This window comes from Babylonia areolata, chromosome 15 (genome assembly GCF_041734735.1).
Source record: "Babylonia areolata isolate BAREFJ2019XMU chromosome 15, ASM4173473v1, whole genome shotgun sequence".
Lineage (NCBI taxonomy): Eukaryota > Metazoa > Mollusca > Gastropoda > Neogastropoda > Buccinidae > Babylonia > Babylonia areolata.
The window spans coordinates 13,270,573-13,297,608 of NC_134890.1; the positions used below are offsets into that span (position 1 = coordinate 13,270,573).

Sequence of the window (27,036 nt, forward strand, 5' to 3'; positions counted from 1 at the left end):
AACCACTGATATGAATTTAAAAAAAACAACACATTTAACAAATCAATTTACCAAATTTCAATAATATCAGTATCTCAAAAAATGTTTGAACACACACACATACTCACAGACATGTATCCCCCCCCACACCCCCCACACACACACATCCATGCATGCACACTGACGCCCATTCAAATTTCCCTACCTCATCCTCCTACCCCAAGTACGCTTGTAAGAAACACTCACAGATAAAGGGACACACAGACAAGCAAAACACAGGGTTATGACAGAGATGTGTCATCACACACACATGAGCCAAAAAGACAACAAAGAGAAGACAATATCGCCAACTTTGCAATGAATTTTTATTTCTGAATTCTGCCATTCATATTGACTGTCACACTTCATCATAAATAAAATTTACAGCGTATTTCACAAATTCACATCACAGTTAAGAACTCTCTGAGTAAACACCTGTCACATATGCAACTTGTTCCACCATAAACCAGTATTTAGTGAACATATCTACAAATTCACAACACTGTATCAAAACAAAACAAAAAGCGCATAACAAAGCACCCGAAAGTTTATAAAAAATACTGTTCAGTTTCCATATGCTTCATGAAAATTCTATGTACAGTTTAACTATTCAGATATAGTTCGTAGCAAATCATGTTAAAACAACTGACGGCATATATTTTATGGACAAGGCAATTAAACAGGCCTGAGAATGAATCCCCCACCACCCTGTCAAAACCAAGCCAAATGATGAAACGTAATGAGCAACTGAACAACATGGATCACACCCTGCTGTTCTACCAATTCCACACCTTACTGTTTCAGCATTATTATGCTGATTAACAAAAATAATGCCACCTCAACACGATCCTCATTACCTCCATGGAATAATGAGCTGGTGCAAATTTTGTATGGCGTATGCAGCAGTGCCAGTGCATGTGGATAACATATATACAGAATTCAAGACACAAGTTTCACTCAATGAATAATGTTCTTATTTATGAAATCGTAGCATATCAACAATGAATCTTCCATGTGTATTCAAGCCAAGTGCCAAAAGCGATGCATTACTGCTACTGGAGATGTCATGACTGCATCAAACCAAATCTTATGGCAGCATCATTTTATTTGTACATATTGCACAGAGTAATATGTCTGATTAGTGGAGCTCACAGCAAAAATAACAAATAAAATGATTGAACTATCTGGCAGAGTCATCATCGATCATCATTCACTGATAACAAATGATAGGATTGTTTAAAAAAAAAAAAAAAAATGTAATAAGTCTTTTCCGCACTGAAAAATTGCAACAACAACAAATGACAAAATACACACTTGTTAAAAAAAAAAAAAAAATCAAATCAACGTATTTCATTCAGGTGTGTGCTCAACAACAACACCCCCTCAAAAAAATGTTTTTGGTTCAGTATGGTTCTAACTTTCATACTTAAGGGCACTAGAGGTCAGCCCCAAGAGGTGACCCCCAGTGTTGCAGTTTGTCAAAATCAATGAAATGCAAAAATATTTTCTTGAGCAAACATATTTACATTATTTCAGCTCAACTCTCAAAAAATAGGTATTGATTTTAATCTGTCAATGTTACATGTTTCAGATAAAACTGTTACCAAATAAAGTCACTAATCCTAAAGTCTTGGGAAGGCAACCGATCTAAGCCAATCCCAAATACCTTGTCAGCCAATTGCTTACTGAGAAAAATGGCAGGTCATTGTATTTCACTGAAAAGATAAGCAACCTGGAAAAAACTGCAAACTTCAGCATGAAGACTTGACTCTACATGTAAACGTACCCTTGCATCAGTGCACAGTAAACACGGAGCACATGAGGTGTTCCATACATAATTCTGACTTTCACTTTTTGATCAGTCATGGATGATTGTACCATTCTTATTTCACTGCTCATTTAAACCAATGATTAAGGTTATGATAGATCAGTGAGTAACTTGATCATTACAGAACTAGAGTAGTATTTAAAGACTATGTACACATTCCATTCCTGACTTACACTGTCTTGGCTGCCTAAAACTAATATACACTGTCAGAGGTACTAGTAAATGGAGCAGGGTTGAAACTTGAATATGAACAGATGTACTGTTTCCTGCATCATCCTACATGTTGGTCTCCATACAGACATGCAGTGAACCACAGCCACTAATACACATACAACAAGATCACTGATGTGAGCAAAAATAAAGCTGCTGCAGCTGATGACCTATGTGATTCTGAAACCAAAGTTGACATCAGAGGAACAATAAAGCCATCATCAGCTCTGTTTATTCAATGACTGATACTACAGTTCTAAAAGTGAAATCAAGAATTTCTCGGGATTCTCAGCTGTCATAGTCATCACAGCTTTGACGAGTTATTATCACAGAAAGTTGTTTATCTGCAGAATCATTGAGCTGGAGTTTTTGAGGGAAAAGGCCTTTTTTTTTTTTTTTTTTTTTTACCAGGAACATTTTGTGCCTGGCATCATTCCAGTTCCCTCCAGAATGACTTGTTTTCTCTCACATCTGGTCTTCTTGCAGTTGAGTCATGGTCACAAGATACATGACCACCCATTTGACTTCTTTCCTTATTTTATTTTTTCTGAAAAATGATTTTAAAGAAATTACCCATAAACAAAACACTTTACTTATCTTTTCAAGTATCTGTTCAATGTTCACACAAAAAATGACAAGGCTTGCCTCCAAATTTACAACAAAAAAAACCCCTACCTCACCCTCATTCCGTCGAGTCAGTCTAGCAAAGAAACTAAGCTTTCAATGGTGAACAACAAATGGCATATTATTATTTAAGATATTTCCATGCTTTGTGTATTTTTTCCAAACTGTTGCCTCCAATACATTTCCTGCTATTTTGTTTTCACAGAAACTCAAATCAATACGCTGTCATGTGAAGCAGGAATCTTTGTTGTAGGTCTCGAGTTTCTTAAAAACCTGGAAATTTTTAAAGATTAATGTTTTGCTGTTTAAGCATGAAGTTGTACAGGCAACTAGTATGATAATGATTAAGGTGAAGAAAAAATTGTTTATTGTTGCTTTTAGTCCAGCTGACTGTACAAGGCCATATCAGGATTGTCAAACCATACAAATGTTCAACCGTGTCAACACAAAACTGTCACATATACTAACACACACATACACACCCACACACTCAAAATCAAGACAAACCAACAAAACACAGTTCATGAAACATTATCCTAACCATTTAGCTCCTTTGGGCAAATAAGACTAGGCTGTGCTGAAGACTTAGCCCTTCCACTTAATTTATCAACCCCAGATTACAAAAAAACATGAAAACACACACACACACACACAAAAACAACCAATCTACAAAGCCAAACAAAAAATACATAAGAAAGGCCATATAGGCAAATAACACTGTAGAATGGACTGTTAGTGCCCATCCCAGTGTTTACAATTACAAAAAGTAAAGAAAAAAAAAATGCTAATAAGCATGTTTCAATATTCATCAACACAAACACTGGAAAAAACCAACAACAACAAAATTAAATGCAGTGACTGAAAACTAATTTCATCTACTATTATACAAATCACTTGACAATTCTGCCTGACTTCTTTTAACCCAATGTTAGTGTGTGTTCATCTGTCAATTTTTCTTTATTCATTCCACAAACAAATAGTTTACTGCTTTTTAAGTTTATCACTGCTTAGATATTACAAAAGATGAATACTGAAAAACACACCATTAGATACATCTTATACCTTACAATAGACTGTCAATGCTAAAATCTTTACAAAAATGTGCAACCTCTTAAAATCAAACATAATGAATGCTTAAATCCTCATGAAAATGTGACTGCTAAAAAATGTAAACTTAAAAAAAACAAAAATCTGCAATGCTTAATTCAATTCAAGAAAGGATTAATTCATAACTACTAAATGAATGCAATACGGGTTATTTCATTGCTTTTTTACACTGAACCAACGTTTCACCCCCCAAAATAAAATTGTACACTTAGGAGGTTTTGTGGTCCTTTTGTCAATGTAGCCATGACTTCCTAGCACAAAATTAAAATGTGAAGGCATATTTAGACAAACTCCATATTCACTTTATCCAATCATAAAACTGGTGATCAAGGATTGAGCTTGGCACGACATTTCATACAATGGATACATAAATGGGTATTAAAAAAAAAACCCAACCTCATCTGAAATGAAATCAAAAGTAGTTTTGGATATCAGCATATCATTTTTGTTGTTGCATTATACCCCCTCGTTAGCATTTAAAAGGAAACAATTATTTCAGAAACAGACCTGTCAAATGTTCATGCTGCGTTTATTTCTCTCTAAGGTGCTGGATTTTCACTGTACATGCATTGTGGATTGGTCTGGGTCACTTGCAATTATGTCTGAAATGTTCTTTGTTGATCCCAACTTCAACTTAAACATCATCACTGAAAACTTATACCTGAGCCACATGCCACACGCCTCCATTAAATCTTTCAAATGCATGTACAGACACACAGAAACAAGCACACTGAGATCCATACTTACTTTCAAATAAGTTTTAAAAAATTGCACATGCATAAGCTCGCACACATATTCTCTGTTTCTGCATGAACGAGTTCTCTTCATCTTGGACCACTGTGCCTGAAACAGACCAAAACTGAATTTAGCACAGTCAACAGATCAAGTGGAGAAAGTTGACAAAAACTGTAGGTTGTAAAATAATTCTCACTTTTGATAAAATGTGTCCAACATTTCAGACCATAGGTCTATCTTCAGGGACTGTGTTAGCTGGAAACCAACAGGTCAAGCTGCTTTTAAACCACAAGGAGACTGGCAAGTGACTGGTTTCTGATGATAGTAAATTCAGTGATTTTTCTTTTTACATTGTGCTTCTTAGAAATCAAGCAGTTCACTCGTTCAAGGCAGACCAGCTAGAATCTAGAATTCTTCACTTTCTTTCAAATTCAGAACAGAATCATCACAATAAAAATAAAATAAAATAAAATAAAATAAAAAAAATAAAAGAAGAAGAAGAATTTTAACTCTTTTGCCATCACAGTAACCTTTAGTTGACAAAGACAGCTGACCACCATGGACGACTAGTTGATATCGAGGGACAGTTTTTCATATTGTAACTAAGCTGGACAGCTACAGCCAACTTTACTGCGCAACAGGAAACTGACTAACCTTCCCACCTTGACTGAATTAGAGTGAACAAGTTCAGTTTAGTTCTGACACGAACTGAATCATGTGACTGAGAGCAGCCAAGTCTAAAACATTTAACGCTGGGAAACATGTTTCACACAGAAACTTGGTGGTGAAAGTTAAAAGTGATGTATTGGTTGTTCATTCTATGAATTTATGCTTGCATTGAGTGTGGGACAAAAAAAAAAGAAAAAAAAAAAAGCCACACAGATGAAGGGAAAGAACTCACTTCTGTCACATTGATCTATAGTCATCAGCAATACCAATAAGACAGATCATCAACATCAATCAATCAGCATAAATTAAAAAGTGAATAAACCTTGACAACAAATAAAACAGGGAAATTAATCGTCATAGAACAAACACAGACCTGGTCTTCATTCAACAAGTACAATCACAAGTCATAATTCTACATGTCAACAAAATCATGTTGCTTATTGCTTAGCCAATGGCAAGTGATGAACTATGATCTGAAGAGAATACATTCATCACTGACCGTCGTCGCCGACAGAGGAAGTTGATGAGCAAAGGAGCGAGGAAAGGCCAGACGATAAGGAGGAAAACCATGGACTTGGACATGTTACCAAAAGGCCACCACTGCACATCATCACGCAACACCTACTGTTACCATCATCACACAACCATCACATTACACAGTAACTACAGTCACCATACTGTAAACTACTTTGTAAACGCCCATCCCCCATTTAGGGTTAAAAACTGCACAGAGTAAAATAACATGAAAAAGCCCACCCCTCACTTTGACAAAAAATTACGCCTATACCGAAATTGATTTAGTTTGCAAATTTATGATTCTGTTACTTTACAAAGCAGCACAGATTTAGATCTAGAGGAGGAATAAAACAACAACAAAATGCCTGCGTAGGATGTAAATGTGCCATGAAAAACCAAGTGAGACCATAACATCTCTCTCTCTCTCTACACACACACACACACACAGACAAAAGAGCACATGTGCACATGTGTGCGTATGTTTGATAAAAAGAATGACGAATGAATGAAGCAGACAAGAGACACAGAGATCAGACTTAAGTACAGAATCACACCCAATACACACTGAATACACATTTGAAAAATCCCTGCTGACATAACCAGTTTGAGAGACTTCTAATGCACATGGTAAATGCTCGGCCAGTTTTGTTTGATGAACTGAATATGAGAATTGGCTTTCACAGAGGGTATCTAGTTAACGTCCATCCCCAACTTAAGGGTGCTTTACAAGGCAGTTGACGCTAATTAATCATTACACTACAGCTACTAAATTCATACGATCACAATGTTCAGACAGGGGAGCACTGTTGAACTGACAAGCAAGAATAGACAGACCCAAAATGTACAGTGTGGATTCCTTTTGCAAGAATGGGTCTGACAAACCCAAAATGTGTAGACAGTGTGAATTCCTTCTTTCACATGAATGGGTCTGACAAAGCCAAAATGTGTAGACAGTGTGAATTCCTTCTTTCACATGAATGGGTCTGACAAACCCAAAATGTGTAGACAGTGTGAATTCCTTCTTTTGCAAGAATGGGTCTGACAAACCCAAAATGTGTAGACAGTGTGAATTCCTTCTTTCACATGAATGGGTCTGACAAACCCAAAATGTGTAGACAGTGTGAATTCCTTCTTTCACATGAATGGGTCTGACAAAGCCAAAATGTGTAGACAGTGTGAATTCCTTCTTTCACATGAATGGGTCTGACAAACCCAAAATGTGTAGACAGTGTGAATTCCTTCTTTTGCAAGAATGGGTCTGACAAACCCAAAATGTGTAGACAGTGTGAATTCGTTCTTTCACAAGAATGGGTCTGACAAACCCAAAACGTAACAAATGGGTAAATAACCCACTGAAAGTGATAAAGAAACTACGTGTTGCCAGAGTCTGGCTGTTTCATACCCTGCATCACCCAAACTTCCAAAACCATGTTTTCTGCAAACAAATCTGTTTAAATTTCTTTCACTTCTGTACAAAACTTTTATCTAGATACAACCCATCCAAAACAATGGAACAAAAGTAAACTGGGTTCTGCTGCTGTTCTCAAAGGCAAATCAAAATTCTGAGAGACAAATAAACAACTCACTGATGATCTGCATGCTTTCTTCGGTAGATGTCCCTGAAAAAAATCAACAGACACATATTACATACTGCATGTAAGTGCAAAACAAAATGCACACAAACACACACACTCTCTCTCTCTTGGTCAAAAGAAAAAAACATCACCTGTTCCATTTCTGCAACACATGTTCCAGCTCTTTATGCTTTCCCCAACAACCACAAGTACCACAGAACACTGAATTAAAGCTGACGATATCTGTCTTTTATGTCTGAGCAAGAAAAGAGTTTTACACAAGAGACAAGTTCTCAAAGTCTATCTATTCAAATTTGAAGGATGCAATGTTCAAATTCATCAACTCTTACACATGGGTTTTCAGGTTCTTACCCTGTTTGCTTACTAGCCCAACTCCACATTATTATAAGTACAAAAAATCATTATGGCTATAACGCATTTTTCATCCAGAAGTACAAAAAAAAAAAAAAATCATTAAATCACTATCACCATCAATAACAGGATTTTCCTTCGAAAGATTATATTAAAAAAGATGAGTCTTGATGTTAGTTTCAAAGCTGGGAATGGACTGGGACTGTCTTGATCCATACAGCAAAGAATTACACTGTGTAGGGGTAGTGAATGAGAAGGAACTTTGACCGAAGGACTTTGTCCTCACTGACAGATATTGGAGAATATGACTGTCCAATGATGAAGGTAGATGTCTTGTTGGAATGAAAGAGGGCGCAGGTCTGATTAGTCTGTTCCTGTTTCGCCCTACCTTTTGTTCACCCGCTATCCTCAATGGCCACTTGAGAGTTTGATTCTTTATTCCTTTTTACCTACACACTGCTCCCGTTTCGGCAGTTCACCCTTTCTGTCTCTGTCTGTCTGTCTGTCTCTGTCTCTCACAACCACACATGCACACAGACAATACAATGAAGACAGGATTTTTACACACACACACACACACACACACACACAACGAAAGCAAGTAGGTGCACAGGCGAAATGGTAAAACGGTGAATCAGACCACCAATTTGGTGATGGGCGAATTTGAAATAATCACAGCAAGAATAGGTGAATTGGGAAAAGGCGAAACGGAATCTGAGGACCACTAATTTGGAGACAGGCGAATCGGGAGCAGGCGAAACAGGAGCAGAGATGCCAACCCCTGCCAAGTGTTTGTAGGAAAAATCAGGAAATTTAGTAGGAATATTCTGAATTTGGTAGGAACATTCTGAGCCACATCAGCAGACACACATTTTATCTACAAGGCATACAAACACTTGGGCCTATCTGCAACATGGAGTAACTGCTATGATTAAGCTGATTGGTTCACTTAATGCTGTTCAATGTAAACATGCACATGATTAGCTGAGCATCATTACGAGAGACTGCGGTTAGTAGTGACTACCATGGCCTCGTGTTCGATAGGTCTAGAACGTCTGAGTAATGTTACGACAGGAAAGCATGTGACCATGCTATGAAAATGAACTCATCAGAACAAACTGCGATCCAGCGTAACAAAATACAGCGAAATCCTAACAGTTGGCATCTCTGCCAGTGAACCAATGAACAGAATCTCACCTCCTTGTGAAGCTGAACGCTGGTCTCCAGCGCGGCCAGTCTGCTGGTGAGGTCCGTCATGTCCTGACGCATGCGCAGCAGGGCCAACAGAATCTGTTCATTCAGACCCCCACCTCCCTGTTGACCTTCACCCCCACCTCGATGACCTCCGCCCCCTGACCCTGGCGGTAGACGTCCTCGTCGAGGGCCCCCGCTCACACTGCTCCCCAACTCTTGTGTCAAAAAAAGAAAAAGGAAGGAAAAACAAAGGAGAATGTCAACAATATGCCTGACCAGCACTTTGGGTTATGCTACAGGTAAGGCATCTACCTAGCAGATGTGGTGTAGCATATATGGATTTTTCCAAACGCAGTCCTGCATGTAGCATGCACTTAGCGCAAGTAAAACCACCCATAGCAACAAAAGCGTTGTCTCAGGCAAAATCTGCAAAAAAATCCACTTTGATAGTAAAACAAAGATACCTACAGGCAGAAAGTAGACATAAAAAAAGGTGGCACTCTGTAGCAATACGCTCTCCCTGGTGAGTGCAGCCTGAATTTCACACAGAGAAATATGTTTTGACAAAAGAGTAATATAGTACAACACAGACCTGCCTACCCCCTGATATGCCCTTCAGTAGTTCTCAGTCCCACAAACGCCAATTTTCAGTAGTTTTGGGACTTAGTTCTATCAGTAGTACTTAACTTGTGCTGTATTTTTTCAACCATGATCAACGAATACACATTTCTAAGTGTCATGTCTCAGCATAAGCTACATTCGCATGCACAAACACACACACATACACACTCTCTCACACACACACACTCACACACACACACACTGCACAAGGAAGGACACACTCTGTCCTTGTAAATGGAAACCAGTCTGTTCCGTCTGTGCTCAGATATGGGGTACCACAAGGTTCTGTCCTGGGTAACCTGTACTCTTTGCTTTCTTGGTCGCCATCCTGAGAGCAAGAAGTGATTGGGTTTTTTTTAACTATGGTTATACACAGCGCAGCCGTGCCGAAGTCTGACCGCACAAGACAGTTATCTTAAAAGATTATTTTCCATCACATGAAAACTGTACTTTTAAACCCATGACCGTTGTCCTGTACTTTTCATTTTACTGATTTCCGTAGAAAGTATGCAAAAATCATAATGGTAGACAGGTATGCACACCACACAATGTATGACAGTCAGCTGTGTCTGACTATGACCATCCGAACAGCAGAGGAGGCAACTGCTGTACTGACTATCTGGGCTAGAATTTGATAATAGTGGAGAGTCTTGCCCAAGTGACATCCCCATTCTCTTGGCCAAGAGGGTTTTAGGACAGTCAACGTTGGGATGGTTCCCAAAGGCCAGCTAGTCCCCAAGTCTGCAGCAATAAGAGCCAGTGCAATTTTGCCTCCTAGTTTGAGAGTCATTGTCCTTCACAAAAGACTAAGCTGTAAATGACTTCCCACTGTAATGGAGAAACCACTGATCATACAGCTCTCACTTTGCTGTTGGCCAAACTGTAAATTCATGTCAATCTGTGATATAAGCTGAGTGGTGGGCCAGCATAGCACAAAACACACAAAACAAACCAATACCTCTCCTGCCACGTGGAGAGCTGCCAGCACCCCCAGAAGCGGCAGTGTTCGAACCCCGGCTCCCGGTCTGAGTGGACGTGTCCTCCCCCCCTCCTCCCCGACTGGTCACCGGGTCAAAGCGACCTGCCCTGGAGCCCCCTCGGTCGTCGTCGGCGTCCTGTGCAGTGCCCTCCTCTTCTTCTTCCAGCTCGTCTACATAACACAGCAGATACACAGGTTTTTTTGGTTTTTTTCTTTTTCTATACACTTCTTTCTTTTACTCTTAGCACATGGGGGCAGAGAGGGTGTAATTGACATCCTAACAGCCATCCGCAACATCTGGCACACTACCAAATAGCCCACGCCAAAGACCCAATCACTTTTTTTTTTTTTTTTGCTGCCCCATCATCTGCACTGTTTCAGTGGCATTATTCCCATGCCGCTCATTTAGATTCCTCCATACATGACCACACCCAGGTTCGTCCGTCACAGTTCCAGCGTCGGCAGTCCGCAGGGAACCATCGATGTTAGGTCGCCAGGAGGCCACACACCTGAGAACCTGCACTGCTGCTGAGACTTCGGTGGTGTTCAGTGGTGCCTGTTCTGATTTAACGTACTTAGGACACCACCTACTAAGCCCCCTACTAACGACAATAATGGCTTAGTCGTAGAGCCAGACTGAGTAAGCGTCCCTCCCAGAGTGGAGACTGCCACCGCGTCCCTCAAACAACAGCCCCCCATGAATCTGCTGACACTGAAGACATTGACAGCGCTCACCCCAAGCACGGAAGTGGAGAGGTATCGAAACTGAGGTCATCATGAGAGCAGGGCATGAAAGGCCACAGACTTTGAGACTGTTTTGTTTATATTGATGACGATGAAGGAGGAGGAGGATGACGATGGCGATGAAGATGTTGCTATGGAGGTCCATTTTGGTTTGGGACTGCATGACAAGGCTGTACTCTACACTTCCTGTCATAATGATATCCCGGCGTTAACCAGGTCCGAGAGATACAGACACTTGCAGTGTTGGTCAGGTAATTAGAGCAACACACCCAAAGACGCATCCTTGAAGTGGATGACACTCAACTGTGTGGTCCCAGTCTCCCCATTTAAGCCCACAGCACACTCAGCTCTGGGTAGGAGCCGGCCACGGGCCGAAAAACCCACCTCCGCTGGGATTCGAACCCATGTCCTCCTAGCCGTCAGTCCGCGACACTAACCACTTCGCTGGTGACCCAATCACTTATCATCACCCTCCCCAAGACAGGAAATCTCCAACACAGCAAGAGCTACTGCACTGTCACTTTGATCAGCCATGCTGGCAAAGTAATGCTCAAAACCATTCTGAGCAGATTACAGCCGCAAGGAGATACCATCATTGCTGAAGAAAAGGCCGGATTCCGCAAAGGCAGAAGTACCATCGAACAGATCTTCAACCTGCACACCCTTTGAGAAAAACACTTCCAACATCAGGAGTTCTACCACATCTCCACAGACTTCAAGAAGGCATCTGACATAGTATGGCAGCAGGACGCATAATGGGTCATGATGAAAATGGAGAAAAGAAAACAGAATAGCTCTGCATTCCAGCACACTACTTTAAGGTTCAGTCATTTCTGACGGTGAGCGTGATTTGGTTCTTAATGTGTATATACTCATAATCACCCACAACCATCTCCCTTGCCACCTCCACACTCAGCTTTTTCAGTTTTGTTGATGTTGTGCAGCAGGCATCATATGTGAGCCATGAAGACTTTACCTCTTGTCTATCTTTCTTTCTGCACTTGTGGGTTAGAACAACTTCCATGTTCACCACAACATTAATAAAAATGTTCATGTATAATTGGTATTTTACACTGGTATAACTGTTTTTATTCTGCTGTCAAGGAACCCATGTTCTAGATTTTGATAGGAAAAAAAAAAGAATATTCAACAAAGAAAAACACAATTATGAACACTTGCTTTTGTTTGTTGTTTTCTTTCAGGTGTATGTTCAAAGAATGCAGCACTGTGATATACACTTTTTATGCGATTAATCTTCAAACAGTTTAGAAGACATGACCAAATCAAGATTACATACAGTACTGTAGAAAAAGAAGATGCAGAATCCACACCCTCACCACCCTTACACCTTTTAACCCTACCCAAACCCCCACTCCCACTATCCTCCCCCACACTCCACCTCACCCATACCCCCCACACACACTCACCTTATACCCCCCACCCACCACAAAAACCTCAGACCAACCCCCAACCATCCACCTCCCACAACCCTCCACCCCACTCCCCATCTCTTCCCTCCCCCCCCTTTCCCCACACCTCATCCACCAAACCATATCCCCTAATATAACCTCTCCACCCCCACACACACACCCCCTCTAGCCCCCACCCACCACAAACACCTCAGATAAACCCCACCCCTTCACTCCCCACAACCCTCCCTCCCCGCCACCCCCCACACCCCCTGATCCACTCTTTCCGGACACCTCATCCCCCAAACCACATCCCCTACATACAACCTCTCTACCCCACATACACACTCCCCCTCTAGCCTCCACCCACCACAAAAACCTGACCAACCCCCACCCCTCCACTTCCCACAACCCTCCAACCCACTCCCCACACCTTCCCTCCCCACCACCCCCTTTCCCCACACCTCATCCCCCAAACCACATCCCCTACATACAACCTCCTACTGCCCACACATACCCACCCACCAACACCACCCCATCCCCTAAACCCCTCCCTCCCTCTCACCAGCTTCACTGTCGTTGGCAGTCAGACTGGCTTGGGAGGAGGCAGAGTTGTTGACGAACAGCGATTCCGACAGATGGCCGGCCAGCAAGGGCGAGTTCTCCGGCAGGAAAGGTAACCCCGCTGGGTTGCCCAGTGCCAGACGGTCTGTCAGCATCTGTCATGGGGGGGAAAGTCAGTCAAAATGATCTTCACTGAGTAATTGAGTTGCCAACCCCTGTCTAGTGTTTGTTGGAACAATCAGGAAATTTGGTAGGAACACTTGGACTCCGAGCCACATCAGCGAATGGGCACAGACACTGTTTATCCAAAACACAACTTGATTTAGCCATATTTTCTCTTATTTGGGCAAATGATTAAGCTGACTGGCCCACTCTACGCTGTTTCAATGTAAATATCCACACAATTAGCTGAGCATCATCACGTAAGACCAAGGTTAGTAGTGACTGCCCTGGCCTCATCATCGATAAGTCCAGAGTCTCTGGGTAATGTTACGACAGGAAAGCATGTGCCCATGCTGTGTAGTCGAAAATGAACTTGACAGAACAATTTTGACATTGGAGTAATGTTGGAACAAACTGCGATTAAGCGTAGCAAAATACGGGGAAATAGTAACAGTTTGCATCTTCATAATTGTAATACATTATAATGTATTGTAGTGTCATGTCATGTCATGTCGTGTCGTGTATTGTTCATTCTTATTTAGGTCTCAGCCCCAAGCGAAGGGCTTCACATTATCTTAGTACAACTCAGTGAAATTTAACAGCAAACAAGCATAAATATAAAACCAGAATGATACAAACATCCCTACATCATTTTCCCTTGTTTTGTATCGGCATAACACTATTACATTTATTATTTATTTATTTGCATACTTATTCAAAAATAGATATGCACACATAAACATGTGCATGTGCACACACATACACACATATGCATAAATGCACACTCATTCATACACACACACACATCACACTCCCCCCTTTCCCCCACCTACAAACACATCCTACCCTCACACTACCACCACCCACACCCTACATCCACATCACCCCCAGCGCCCCCCCCCCCCCCCCCCCCCAAAACCCACACATACCTGCACAGAACTGGTGGACAAGTTGTGAAGCAAGGCACTACAGTTGTCCCCCTTTACTTTCTGCTCCCCCTCTTCCACCACCCTAGCCACCGGGGATCTTGCCGTGTCCACAACGTGGGGTGCGAACCTGACCCGTGTCTCTCGCTTGACGTCCATGGGGGTGGATGCCCCCTTTGGAGCCTCTGCCTGCAGCATCCGCAGCGGCCTGTGCATCCTGGACAATAGATTATATGATGGTCAGTCATGTTCGACTATAACCATCAGAACAGCAGGAGGAGGCAACAGCTGTACTGACTATCTGGGCTAGAATTTGATTACAGTGCGGAGTGTCTTGCCCAAGTTACATCCCCACTCTCTCAGCCAAGAGGGTTTTTTTTTAGGACAGTCAGCTTTTGGGATGGTTCCCAAAGGCCAACTAGCCCCCAAGGCTGCAGCACTAAGAGCCATGCAATTTTGCCTCCTGGTTTGAGAGTCATAGTCCTTCACAAAAGACTTGGCTGTAAAGGATTTCCAAGTGCAATGGAGAAACCACTGATAATACAACTCTCACTTTGCTGTTGGCCCAAACGAAAACTTTCGTCAATCTGTGATATAAGCTGATTGTTGGGACAATGCATTATAAAGTGTTTAAAACACACACCCACGTGCACACACACACACACCTGTATCAGCTGATCGGAGGAGGCATCACAGAAGTCATCTATGTCATTCACACATACACACACACTCTCTCTCTCTCACCCAAAATCTCTCTGTCACACACACATGTACATTCTCTTTTTTTTTACACACACACACACAATCTCATTCTCTCACTTTCTCACACATACACACACACTTCTCTCTATCTCTCTGTCACAAACTTTCTCTCTCTCACACACACACACACATTCTCACTAACACAATCTCTCTCTCTCTCTCTCTCTCTCTCACACACACACACACACACTCTCTCTCTCTCTCTTATACACACTTTCTCACACACACATATTCTCTCTCTCTCTCTCAGACACACACACACACGCACACACACCAGCATAGCACACCTGTATCAGCTGATCAGAGGAATCACAAAACTCGTCCGTGTCACTACCACTGTCCAGCCTGGTATTGTCTCCATTTCTTTTGTCCTCCACCTCCTCCTCTTCCTCCTCCCTTCTCCCTCTGCATTGGTATTGCCGCCATTATCATCATCATCATCATCATCAACGCTGTCATCATCAACTTCGTCGTCTAGGCCATTTGATGTCACACCTGAAATTGAGACATGGCACAGTTACATTCTTTCTTCTTCTTTTTTTCTATCTTTTTTATTTTAACAGTAGAAAATTAGAAACAGATTTTTTGATATTGAGAAAATTGCATGTTTGCTTCCTCTGTGTGTGTGTGTGTGTGTGTGTGTGAGTGAGCGTGTGCGCGCACGCACGTGTGTGTGTGTGTGTGTGTGTGCATGCACACAAGTGAACGTGGGAGTGGCATCCGGCCCACAAAACGCAAAGAAATGAGGAAACAGATGAAACAGACCAGCGCTGGCTGCTGCTGCCTCGGCCCTGTCCGCAGGGAGATCACCCTCCCCTCCCATGTCTTTCTTGGCGTCGTTGTTGTTGATCTTCAGCATCTCCCCAATACAGGCCGAGTGGTCCAGCTTGTCGGCTTCTGGAACAACCACCAGGATGTCTCTCTCCCTTTATCCCAGGTTTGAACAGAAAATAAAACACCGACAAGCTAGTCATTCAAAATATGAAGATAAATCTTGGTCCCATGTGCAGCGTGCAAAAAAGAACCCATGACAACAAAAGGGTTGTCCTCTGGCAAAATTCTCTAGTAGAAATCCAGTCTGACAAGTACACAAATATACATGCATGCTGAAATGGCCTAACATGTTAGACTTTGCTGCTGATCAGATATCTGCCAAGCGGATGTGGTCACCTGTATGTGGATTTGTCCAAACGCAGTGACACCTCCTTGGGAAAGTGAAACTGAATGGTGTTTTCCCTTTAGTTGTTATTCCAAATAAATGATTTTTTTTTTCAAACATCCTTACGATTAATCCAAATCTGTCATCTTACTTAAACTTTGTTTTTCTAACATCCTTATAATCAATGTTTGATCCATACTCACACATAAAATATGTTTAATCCATTTTTATTATCCCAATTAAATTAATTTCGCTTTTTAAACAATTTTTTTGAATGTTCAATCCACATTCTTAATTCCACTGAAATGAGTTTTTATTGTTAATGTCCTGATTTAACCATTATTTTATTTGCTATTTCATTCATTTATTCTCATCATCTGTTTATTCATGTGTAAGATTTTTTTTTTTTTTTTTTTTTTCACTTCATTTAAAGCTTTGGTTTTTTCTTTACCACTGATCACACCACTTTCATCTCCAGTCAGTTTTCCTTCACACCACTTGGAAATTATAATCTTTAATCTGTGAGTGTAACATATGATTTTCTCATGTTAAAATCCATTTGATGTTTATTTCTTTTCTTTTTTTTGTTATGATAAATGTGATAACTGTTTATTCAATAATAAAACACTTTTATAAATTGCAATCTGTGACATATAATTTTCACATGTTACATTCCATTTGACAATACTTTATTTTGTTTGGGTTTTTTTGACAATTGTGACATATTGTTTCTTTAATTCTTTTCTTTTTTTCTTTTTTTAATGAGACTCAAATGTCATTTCTGGTATGAGATAATTATAGTATACTTATAGTATACTTGACTTGATGTGACTTGGCTGCACCCTCAATCTGCACGCATTACCATCTTTACCACTGTGATCGCCATCCTTGTTGCCAGGTGCAGGCAGGCCCTTAGTCTCCTCCTCAATCAGCTCATAGAAGGCGCCCAGAGTGTCCACAAATTCCGCCACCTGCTCCGTCTGAGGCATCGTCTCCACAATCTGTTGAGGGGGAACAAACAGGAGTCCTGTCATCAAGTCTGGATCCCTTCAGAACAAAAATTAACAACAACAACAACAGCAACCCTAGACCCAAACCAGCAACAACAGGAGCTCTTGACCAAAAAAAAAAAAAAAACAAAAAAAAAAAAACAACAGCAACAACAACAGGAGTTCTGGTCAAAAACCAACAACCACTGCAACAACAGCTCTACACAAAAACTAATGACAAAGACAAAAACGACAGGTGTGGACAAAAACAAGAAAAACAACAACAGCTATGGACAAAAACAAACATCAACAACAACAAAAAACAGCTGTGAACAGAAACTAACAAGAAGAACTTTGGATAAAAACTAATCAGAATAAATAGAACCAGCACCAACCAGCCATTTCCACCACCAATAAAACAGTAATAAAATGATGATGGTGATGATGATTATCATAATCATCATAATCATGTTAATCAATTATAAATAATGAGAATCATAACAACAACAACAATAGTATTATTATATTATCATCATCACTAATAATAATAATAATATTATTATTATTATTACTATCATATTACTACTACTAATAATAATAATGTGTTTCAAAAGCACCATTTGGTATATGACTCTTATCTATGAAAGGTAACTGCAATGAATATGTTGATGTTTTTTTTTACTTATTCTTCTGCATTTGTGGGCTCACTTGCAGACAACTCTAGCAATCACAATCTCCGCAAAACGTGATGACAGCCTCAATATATACATCTGCTTTGTTTTTAACAAATGCATACCAATACGGCAAACAGAAAGAGTAGAAAATAACACACACACACACAAATCCCACACATGAACACACAAATGTGTATGCACACACACTCTCTTAACATCTGGGTAACATCTTCTTAATGTGCATGGCTGTTTGTTTGCAAAATATTGCATGATACTGTTCAACCTCTGAAGTGCTTAACTGAGTCGTCAGCTGAACTGAACTTTTTTCCTTCTTTCCTTTTTTTTAAAAAAATTTTATTTATTTACTTTTTTAATACAAAAACACAGAAAAAGAACAAATTAAAATGAATTCATAACAGCCCATGAAAAAAGTCTTAACAAAATCTACAGAAATACATGATACCATTATCATCAGTACCAGCAATACTAGAAAGCACATCTGTTGACAGCAACACCAACTCAGAAAGCAGCAAGCAAAACACAAAATATGCAAAAATCATACAGAGTTGATATAAAAAATTAAAAACAACAACAAAAAAAACACTTACTGAATGAAAAAAAGCAAAAACACGACAATAAAGAACAGACTGTAACCTCTCAACATGTTGAAAAGCAACCATTATCATTCTACTAAACACTAAAAAAAAATCAAGAAACTGTGCAATGCTATCACTACTTGAACAACACATGTCAAAACCTCACAAAGAAATCACCGCTTTTAAATAAGACTGCCCCGCCATAAGAAAAAAACCCAAAAAAACATTCGCTCTAGTTTTTCCACAAGTGCCCAATCATAAGTTATGCATCTGTAGACATAACCTTGGTGGCCTATTCCTTTGTTCTTCCTATCCTAGTGTATTCCCTCAGTCCTAATGGGTCAGTCTTAACTCTTTCCATACGAACGGCGAAAGAGACGACGTTAACAGCGTTTCACCCCAATTACCATCATCAAAATATTGCAAGCGGAAGGCTCTTATGCTGAAGACGTGAATGTTGACAAAGAATACCACAATTCTGACGACGGAAGCTAAAGGTTGGGTCATTCAGACAACCCACTGGACATCCGAGGGGTCTGTGTAGAGGAGAAGAGAGGACTGGCCGTACTGAGTGAGTTAATGGAGAATTCCAAAGTCCTTAACCCTTTGAATGCTGTTGACAAGTACTCCTGTCAGTGAAGGGCTGTCACCTCACTGAGATAAGACAGAGCTTAGAGGTCAGGGTGGTTGTCGACACTATTCTAAAACTTTTTCCTCCTGGGACTGTACTGCTTTTATTCAGCAAAATCAACCACACCATTGGTAAGTGCACACGAAACTGTAGCTGCACTTCAGACATATGGTTTACTGTGACTGATTTCATTTCATCCAGGCTCAGCATTCTAGGAGTTAATGGAGAGTTTCACAGTCTGCAACAGGCTGCAAGCAATGAGGACTGAATGGCAGTCTTTTCCACCCACAGCCTTACTCAGCACAACTCCCTGGTTCAAATACAGGTGGCTTTGTCCTTTGGGGGTAACTTTCCTATTGTGTATTTCTACTCAACAGTTTAAAAAAAATTAACAAACAGTTCTTGACTCCTTAAATTTTCTTGGAATTTTACTCACCTGTACACACACATCATGTACAGACAGTAAGTGCTTTTTTGTTTGTAGTTGCTGCACTGTTACAGTTTATCTCTCCAGCATGTTGACATTTCTGTGCATTGCTCTCTCTGTGTGTCTCTCTCTCTCTTCATTCTTGTTTTTGTTGTATATCTTTTGTAGTCATTTTGCATTATTTTGAGAAAAAATAAAAAGCAAACATACGATATGAACATACACAGCAAATAAAGTCCTACACAAATAAAAACCCAATACTGGGAAAAAAAACTTAGACAAAGACTCAAGCTTATCAGGGCAACATCAGCTGCAAAGATTAGTTGACCCAAAACACATGTATGGGCTTTATCTGAATCACAAAGACAAATACAAGTGAGAAAAAACCCCATACAATACACAGCTTTGGGTTAAAGAGAAAAGGAAGAAGAAAAAAAACAAAAACAACAACAACACAAAAATCTGTGCTTTATTTTCAATTTACCGTAAATACACTGTGTACTGCGATCTTTGTTCAGTCCACTGATTCATCAGATCTTTATAACTTGGGGAAAGGGAGTTAAAAAAAAAAAAAAAAAAGGGCGGGGGAGGAGGGGTGGTGGCATAGGGGTGGGGTTGGGGGAACAATTCAAGATTTACAGCAGACATGATGCAAGTTATGTGAATCATACAATAACAAACTACAAACAAAGAAAAAAAGAAAGAAAGAAATGTTGCACAAAATATCAATGTCAGAAGACAACCCGAACATTCTTAAAAAAAAAAAAAAAAAAAAAAAAATCAGATGCAGATTTCATTATCTGTCTTGGGGATCCCTTCTGCCCCAGTGGTAAGACACTCCAACACCCAACCACCACACCACACCACATCCCTTTGTCTCTGCCACTCCTACCACCCTCCCCGTGTCCCCAGTAAACAACAAACAGTTCCCAAGGTCAGTGCAGAGAATAAGACACAAAACAACATCCCTCCTCCTCCTCCTTTCCACTAATGAGAAGACACAAAACAACTTCCCTTCTCCTCCTCCCTTCCACTAATGAGAAGACACAAAACAACTTCCCTCCTCCTCCCTTCCGCTAATGAGAAGACACAAAACAACTTCCCTCCTCCTCCTCCCTTCCGCTAATGAGAAGACAGAAAACAATTTCCCTCCTCCTCCCGTCAGCTAATGAGAAGACAGAAAACAATTTCCCCCTCCTCCTCCCTTCCACTAATGAGAAGACAGAAAACAATTTCCCTCCTCCTCCTTCCTTCCACTAATGAGAAGACAGAAAACAATTTCCCTCCTCCTCCTTCCTTCCGCTAATGAGAAGACAGAAAACAATTTCCCTCCTCCTCCTTCCTTCCGCTAATGAGAAGACAGAAAACAATTTCCCTCCTCCTCCTTCCTTCCGCTAATGAGAAGACAGAAAACAATTTCCCTCCTCCTCCTTCCTTCCGCTAATGAGAAGACAGAAAACAATTTCCCTCCTCCTCCTTCCTTCCACTAATGAGAAGACAGAAAACAATTTCCCTCCTCCTCCTTCCTTCCACTAATGAGAAGACAGAAAACAATTTCCCTCCTCCTCCTTCCTTCCGCTAATGAGAAGACAGAAAACAATTTCCCTCCTCCTCCTTCCTTCCACTAATGAGAAGACAGAAAACAATTTCCCTCCTCCTCCTTCCTTCCACTAATGAGAAGACAGAAAACAACTTCCCTCCTCCTCCTTCCTTCCACTAATGAGAAGACAGAAAACAACTTCCCTCCTCCTCCTTCCTTCCACTAATGAGAAGACAGAAAACAACTTCCCTCCTCCTCTTCCCTTCCACTTGTGAGATAAGAGAAAACAAGATAATTTCCATCCTCACTGCCGCTAATGAGAACACAGATGACAACTACCCTCCTTCCTTCGACTAATAAGAAGCAGAAAAAAATCTCACTTCCTTCCTGCCCCCTTCTACTGAAGGCAAGACAGAAAACAAGATAAGTTCTCTCCCATTCCTCCCTTCTGCATCTGTGTGGCTTAGTTGTTTTTTTTTTTTTTTTTCTTTTTTCTGTTTTCTGAAATGATATAACCAATGGGGATAACTACATCAGGAACACTAGAGGGAGTGACGAACCCACCCAACACTGTAGACTACACTGACACCACCTCCAGAATGACAACATATTGAGATCAGGCGGCAAAAATGCCTAATCTTTAATTCTTGCTCAGTTGCTGTCTGTGATTAGAACTCAAAACATCTGCACTGCGATATGGATGCTATCTTTTTTTTTCCAACAATACAAACACGAACCCATGTACATACAGCACAAGTGAAAGTACACACACAGACAGACTCTGTCACTAATAGAAGTGTGAAGAGGAAAAAAAACCACCATTCCCACAGATCAGATTCTTGAGAGAGTCTAAAATAATGAAGCCCGTCAAGCGATCAAAATAATAAGATGAAACTGAAAGAATGGAAGAGTGAAAGGTAGAAGTATTCCACACATCTCCTTTATAAAAAAACAAACAAAAAAAAACCCACCTCAAAAACAACTCATATGTGATATATTCTGTCCTTTAAACCTAATGAGTTCTTGGACGGTTGAATACAACATACAGATTTCTACAGGCATAAATCACAAGAACGACACAAAATTCACTCAAGATTAACCTGTAACTGTATAAGTTCCCAGCATAATGTCTTTATATGAAGAAACACACACACACACACACACACACACACACACAAGCACACTCACTCACTCATGCCCACACACACACTCACACGCGCGTCCGAACACACACACACACACATACACAGGCACACACAGTCTCAATCAATGAAAGTATCATGAGCACACAACAAAAACTGAACAGATAAAGCAAAACAAGGTCTTACTGTATCAATTTAGAAATGAAAAAATCATTAGCATTATCAATTAAGTAACAATTATCACTGAAACATTCAGCACTTTTTTCATTTCCCAAATGTTGGTGCATGTTAAGTTAGTGACGTCACAAGAGAAATTGAAGATGTGAAAAGAAATTCTAAAAAATTAATGTTATTTTTTTTCAGAGAAAGCTCAGTCACAATTAACTACAAACAAGTGCAGTGTTACAGCATGTAAAATAGATACGTAACTGTCCAAGTTATATTGTTATTGGCTAACTGAAATAAAACAATTCAAAGTAAACTGCAAGAATATAACCCCACTCTGAACAATTTTATGAACAAGTTAAACAGAAAATTCCAAGTGGAAAATATATTTGTCAACTATGTCTAGGAGACTGAAACAATTGAACATGTCTTGGGAGCCACATAATCCTTCTCTTTACTTGAAACCCAAAGCAAGTAAATACTAATGTTGAACATGTAATCATGTGAAAGCAAGAATACCGAGTCCGTTTAAGTGTGTTACTATTCTGCAGATTATGTACACAGGTATGAAAAGCGATTTAAAAAAGAAAATTAATGCAATTTTTTTTTTTATAGCTGCAGTTTTGTTGAGTTACTGGTCTATTTATTATTAATTTTGTTCTTTTTGGCTTTGGTTTATGATTTTTTTTTTTTTTTTTTAGGTGTGTTCAAATCTTTTCACAAATCTCCAATTCTTCATCACATAAACAAACTTGCTTTCTTTTTTTTTTCTTTTTTTTTTAAGCTGGCTCATGACCCAAACCCAGAAGGTATTTGGTATTTAATACACTTATGAAGACTGTATTACAAAAAAGAGAGAGAGAGAAAAAAAAGAGAAATAGAAGAAAAGTAAAGGAAGAAGAAGAAAACAAAAAACAAACTTCAGTGTAGTTTCATGACACTGCAAACTGAGTCAAGTCCAATACTTACACTTACAGACTACATTTGAAGACAGTCATGCAAATACACAACGTAATTTTTTAAAATACAAAATATTGATGAAACACCACCAATACATTTATCAAAGAATGTAAAACTGAACACAATAAAAACCAGCAAGCACAAAAGCAACAACAAAAAGTTTACAGTTAGTCCAAACATCATTAACTAAACAAAGAATACTGCCACCAAATATGGAAACTGTTTTATCATTTCACTTAAAAAAACAAAAAAAAACAGTGAAAACTTTTTCTTAGTTAATACCGTTCCTGATAAACTAGTTTAAATGAGTTCGCTGATGCAAAGTGTGAAACAAGGTCTTCTCAGATTCCACCTTGTGATGTTATTCCCCTTTCCAAAATATTTTCTTTGTTTTTCTGACACAGACACACACACACATGCACACACACACACATGTACATTCGGACACATTCATGCACACACACACACACACACACACACATGTGCAAGTGCATGTATGCATCTGAATTTTTTTGCATGACATTTTTTCTTTAACAAACTGTATGTGTTGTGTTCTGCTGGCTGTGTGTTCATTCATTTTATGTGAAGTCATTCTACATACTTTCACTTTGTATTCAAAAGGATTTGAACACTCCAACAAGTCTAATCAACCATTTTTTGTTGTTGTTGTCCTGAGAACCCTGCATGTAAAATATCTGTTTTTAGTGTGAACATATACATAGATCAACACACGACTCCCTGTATGCAAGATAACTTTTTAGTTTAACTTAATCTAAACACATTCAGATTCGAAACACATGACATTTACCATCAGACAGTTTAGAAAGAATTTAATTTAAAAAGCACTGAAATTATCAGTACCACTTTCTGACTACCAACAGCACATCTATGTATCATCCAAACAAACTACCAACAGCATACTTATGTATTGTCCAAACTAACTGTTAACAGCTTATCTTTTGACCACCCCAACTATCAACAGTACATTTATATATTGTCCTAACAACAGCATATGTATATGCTATTCAAACCACCAACTAACACTACAGCATATCTATATCATAAAACATGTTCTACTAACAGTATATATATCATGTCCCGACTAACTACCAACATTTATATATTGTTCAATCTAGTTCTAACAACAGCATATTTATACATCATCCCAAACAACAGCATATGTATATACTATATATAATGGCCGAACTAATACCAACAGCATATCTATATATCATGTCTAATCTATCAACAGCACAATTATAATACCATATCTTTGAAACAAATCACAGACATATCATATATCATGCATATAAAATCATGCTGCTTATACTGCTGTTGCCCAGCTGACTGCAAAACGGCCATGTAACGGCCGACTGCCTGCCAGTTCTTAAAGACATTAGATATCATCCAAACTACCTACCAACAGCATATATCTATATCACATCCCACCTAACAACTAATAGCATCTCTCTCTGTGCTGTTCTTTATACTGGATGTTAACAATAAACCATTCAGACTTCTCTCTCTCTCTCTCTATATATATATATATATACATATGAACATAATCCAAACAACCAACAACATATTTATATATCATTCTGTCAACAGTATATTAATGCATTGTCCTATCTAACAACCAACAGCATATTAATATTCTATCAATCACACATATTAAAACATCCCCCCCCCTCCCTTACGTTTCCATGTTATGTGGCAGTGAAAAGCGACTAACTGACAACACAACAAGGCAGCGTACCTCTGGCGGGTACAGTGTGTCTCTAACGTGCTTGCTCACATTTTTCAGCTCCTCTACATACTGCAGCATAGCAGACTCTCTATCCATCTGGCCCAGCTCTGACCAGGCTTCCCTGAAACACACACACACACCTCTATCCACTTCAGCAAACAGTAGTGGTTACATTTTGAATCTTAATTAATTAAGCATAATCACATTTTGCATGCTGTGAAGATCAGGCATCTGCACCTTTTTTTCCGTTCTCCCGCCCCCCATCTCCCCCCCAACCCCCGGCTCCCACCCCCCCTCCAAGTAGATCTGGTGTAGTGTATGCAGATTTGTCTGCATGCTTTGCCACCTCCTTGAAACTGACACCTGAATCTTAGCATAAATTTCTTCTTCTTCATTGTGGACTGCAACTCCCACATTTATTCACACGTGTGAGTGGATTGTAAGTATGTATGACACTTTTTACCCCTGCATACAGTAGACAGCCATACTCCAATTTTGGGAGTCTGCATGGTAGGCATCTTGTTAAGTTTTCAAAAGCCACCAAATGCTGACATGGATAACAGGATTTTATAACTTTCATGTGCATATTTGATGTTTTGCATGTGTACAAAGGTGTGTTCAGGCACTACTACAGATCTGAACATGTACTGACCTGAGTGTTGAAAAAAAATCTCCACCCTTAACCCACCAGATGTAGCCAGGATTTGAACCCAGGACCCGAGGATTAGAATTCCTTTGCTTTAACCGCTTTGACTACTGTGTCAATCATATTATGATTTCTTATGCTGGAGGACCCTGGAGACTGTCGTTTGAGAGACATGGTGGCCGTTTCCATTCATGTGGTGGGTGCTCACTAAGACTGGGTCTCCTTGATAAAATGATTCTTCTTGTCAATATGGGGCACAGTAGATGGTGTTCTTCATAAATGCTGAAACCGTATAGAAATTAACCAATTACTGCCAAAGTCCCTAAGCACCAGTGAAGTACAGGGTCTCTTCTGGTGATTGGACTCATGGTATCCCAACACTGGCAGCTCCCTGTAGACTACTAGCACTGGTAGTGGTACTGTGATAAAAAAAACAAGCCTGTATATGCCTGTGTGCGGAAGACTTGTGATGAGCAGCATGTGTGTAGTGCCACTGAAGCAGTACAGATGACAAGACAGCTCACATAAAAAGAAGAAAAACAAATTAATCCTCTGGTGATCGCATACTGAAAACGAATAAATACAGGGGGGGAATCTGGATATTGCCATTTAATTCATACATGTAAAAGTTCAGTCCTGAATAACATGAAACACACCTTTGAAACGGATGCCTCACCATTTTCTTCTGCTGACTAAGTTCCAGATGCCTGGTTTGGGGGCAGTGCAGGGTCCCTCTGTGGCTTGTTTGAAATAGGCGTAGAACTTGAGCATCAACTCGTGGGATGGTTGAAAGGAACCTGCATGCAGTTGCACACAGGATTTCAGCGTATAATTGTATATTTCATTATTTGGATACAGTCCTAATCAACACCCTAAACACTGACATATCAAACCTCAAATGCAATAGTTCCGTCGACATTGACGATGATCACGTTAGCAACCTACCTACACCAAACATTTCCAAAAACGTAAAACAATAAAAGAGAAAAGATGTTTAGCTGATGAGTCTGGATCAACAATGTGTGCTGCCTTGTTCCATGGAACATTTTTAAAAAATGAAACAAAAGTAACCCACTCCATGTTCTTTATTACTGTTTTGAACATTCCACGACAGTATTTTCACATTTTAACAGAACTGTTTCGTGGTGCTTAACTGACAGACATTCGAAAGCAAAGTGACAAATTCACTGTGTTCAACCAATAACTATAAATTTTAATACCAGTAAACCCTACTGTCTTCTGAAATCATACACAACGCTATCAGCTCACTACCAACGTAAGTAAAGGACACAATGATACCATTCTTAGGTAGGCCTCGTATCACTTTGACAGCAGCGTTGAATTTC

General features: G+C 39.8%; 1 protein-coding gene across 1 annotated transcript in view; it reads right to left on the minus strand.

Moving 5' to 3' along the window:
* Positions 1–324: 324 nt before the first annotated feature.
* Positions 325–27,036, minus strand: part of LOC143290110 (uncharacterized) — a 26,757-nt gene continuing 45 nt past the window's right edge. Inside the window, exons 1-14 of the mRNA XM_076599399.1 lie at positions 26,990–27,036; positions 26,367–26,487; positions 25,054–25,165; positions 17,036–17,174; positions 15,780–15,911; positions 15,312–15,509; positions 14,806–14,809; positions 14,256–14,469; positions 13,166–13,319; positions 10,427–10,618; positions 8,851–9,062; positions 7,294–7,326; positions 5,691–5,791; positions 325–4,630 (exon numbers count right to left, since the gene is read on the minus strand). The exon at positions 26,990–27,036 is cut by the window's right edge and continues 45 nt beyond it. Of these exons, the coding sequence (XP_076455514.1) occupies positions 4,612–4,630; positions 5,691–5,791; positions 7,294–7,326; positions 8,851–9,062; positions 10,427–10,618; positions 13,166–13,319; positions 14,256–14,469; positions 14,806–14,809; positions 15,312–15,509; positions 15,780–15,911; positions 17,036–17,174; positions 25,054–25,165; positions 26,367–26,487; positions 26,990–27,036 (1,678 nt within the window). The 3' untranslated portion in view covers positions 325–4,611. The remainder of the gene's footprint in view (positions 4,631–5,690; positions 5,792–7,293; positions 7,327–8,850; positions 9,063–10,426; positions 10,619–13,165; positions 13,320–14,255; positions 14,470–14,805; positions 14,810–15,311; positions 15,510–15,779; positions 15,912–17,035; positions 17,175–25,053; positions 25,166–26,366; positions 26,488–26,989) is intronic.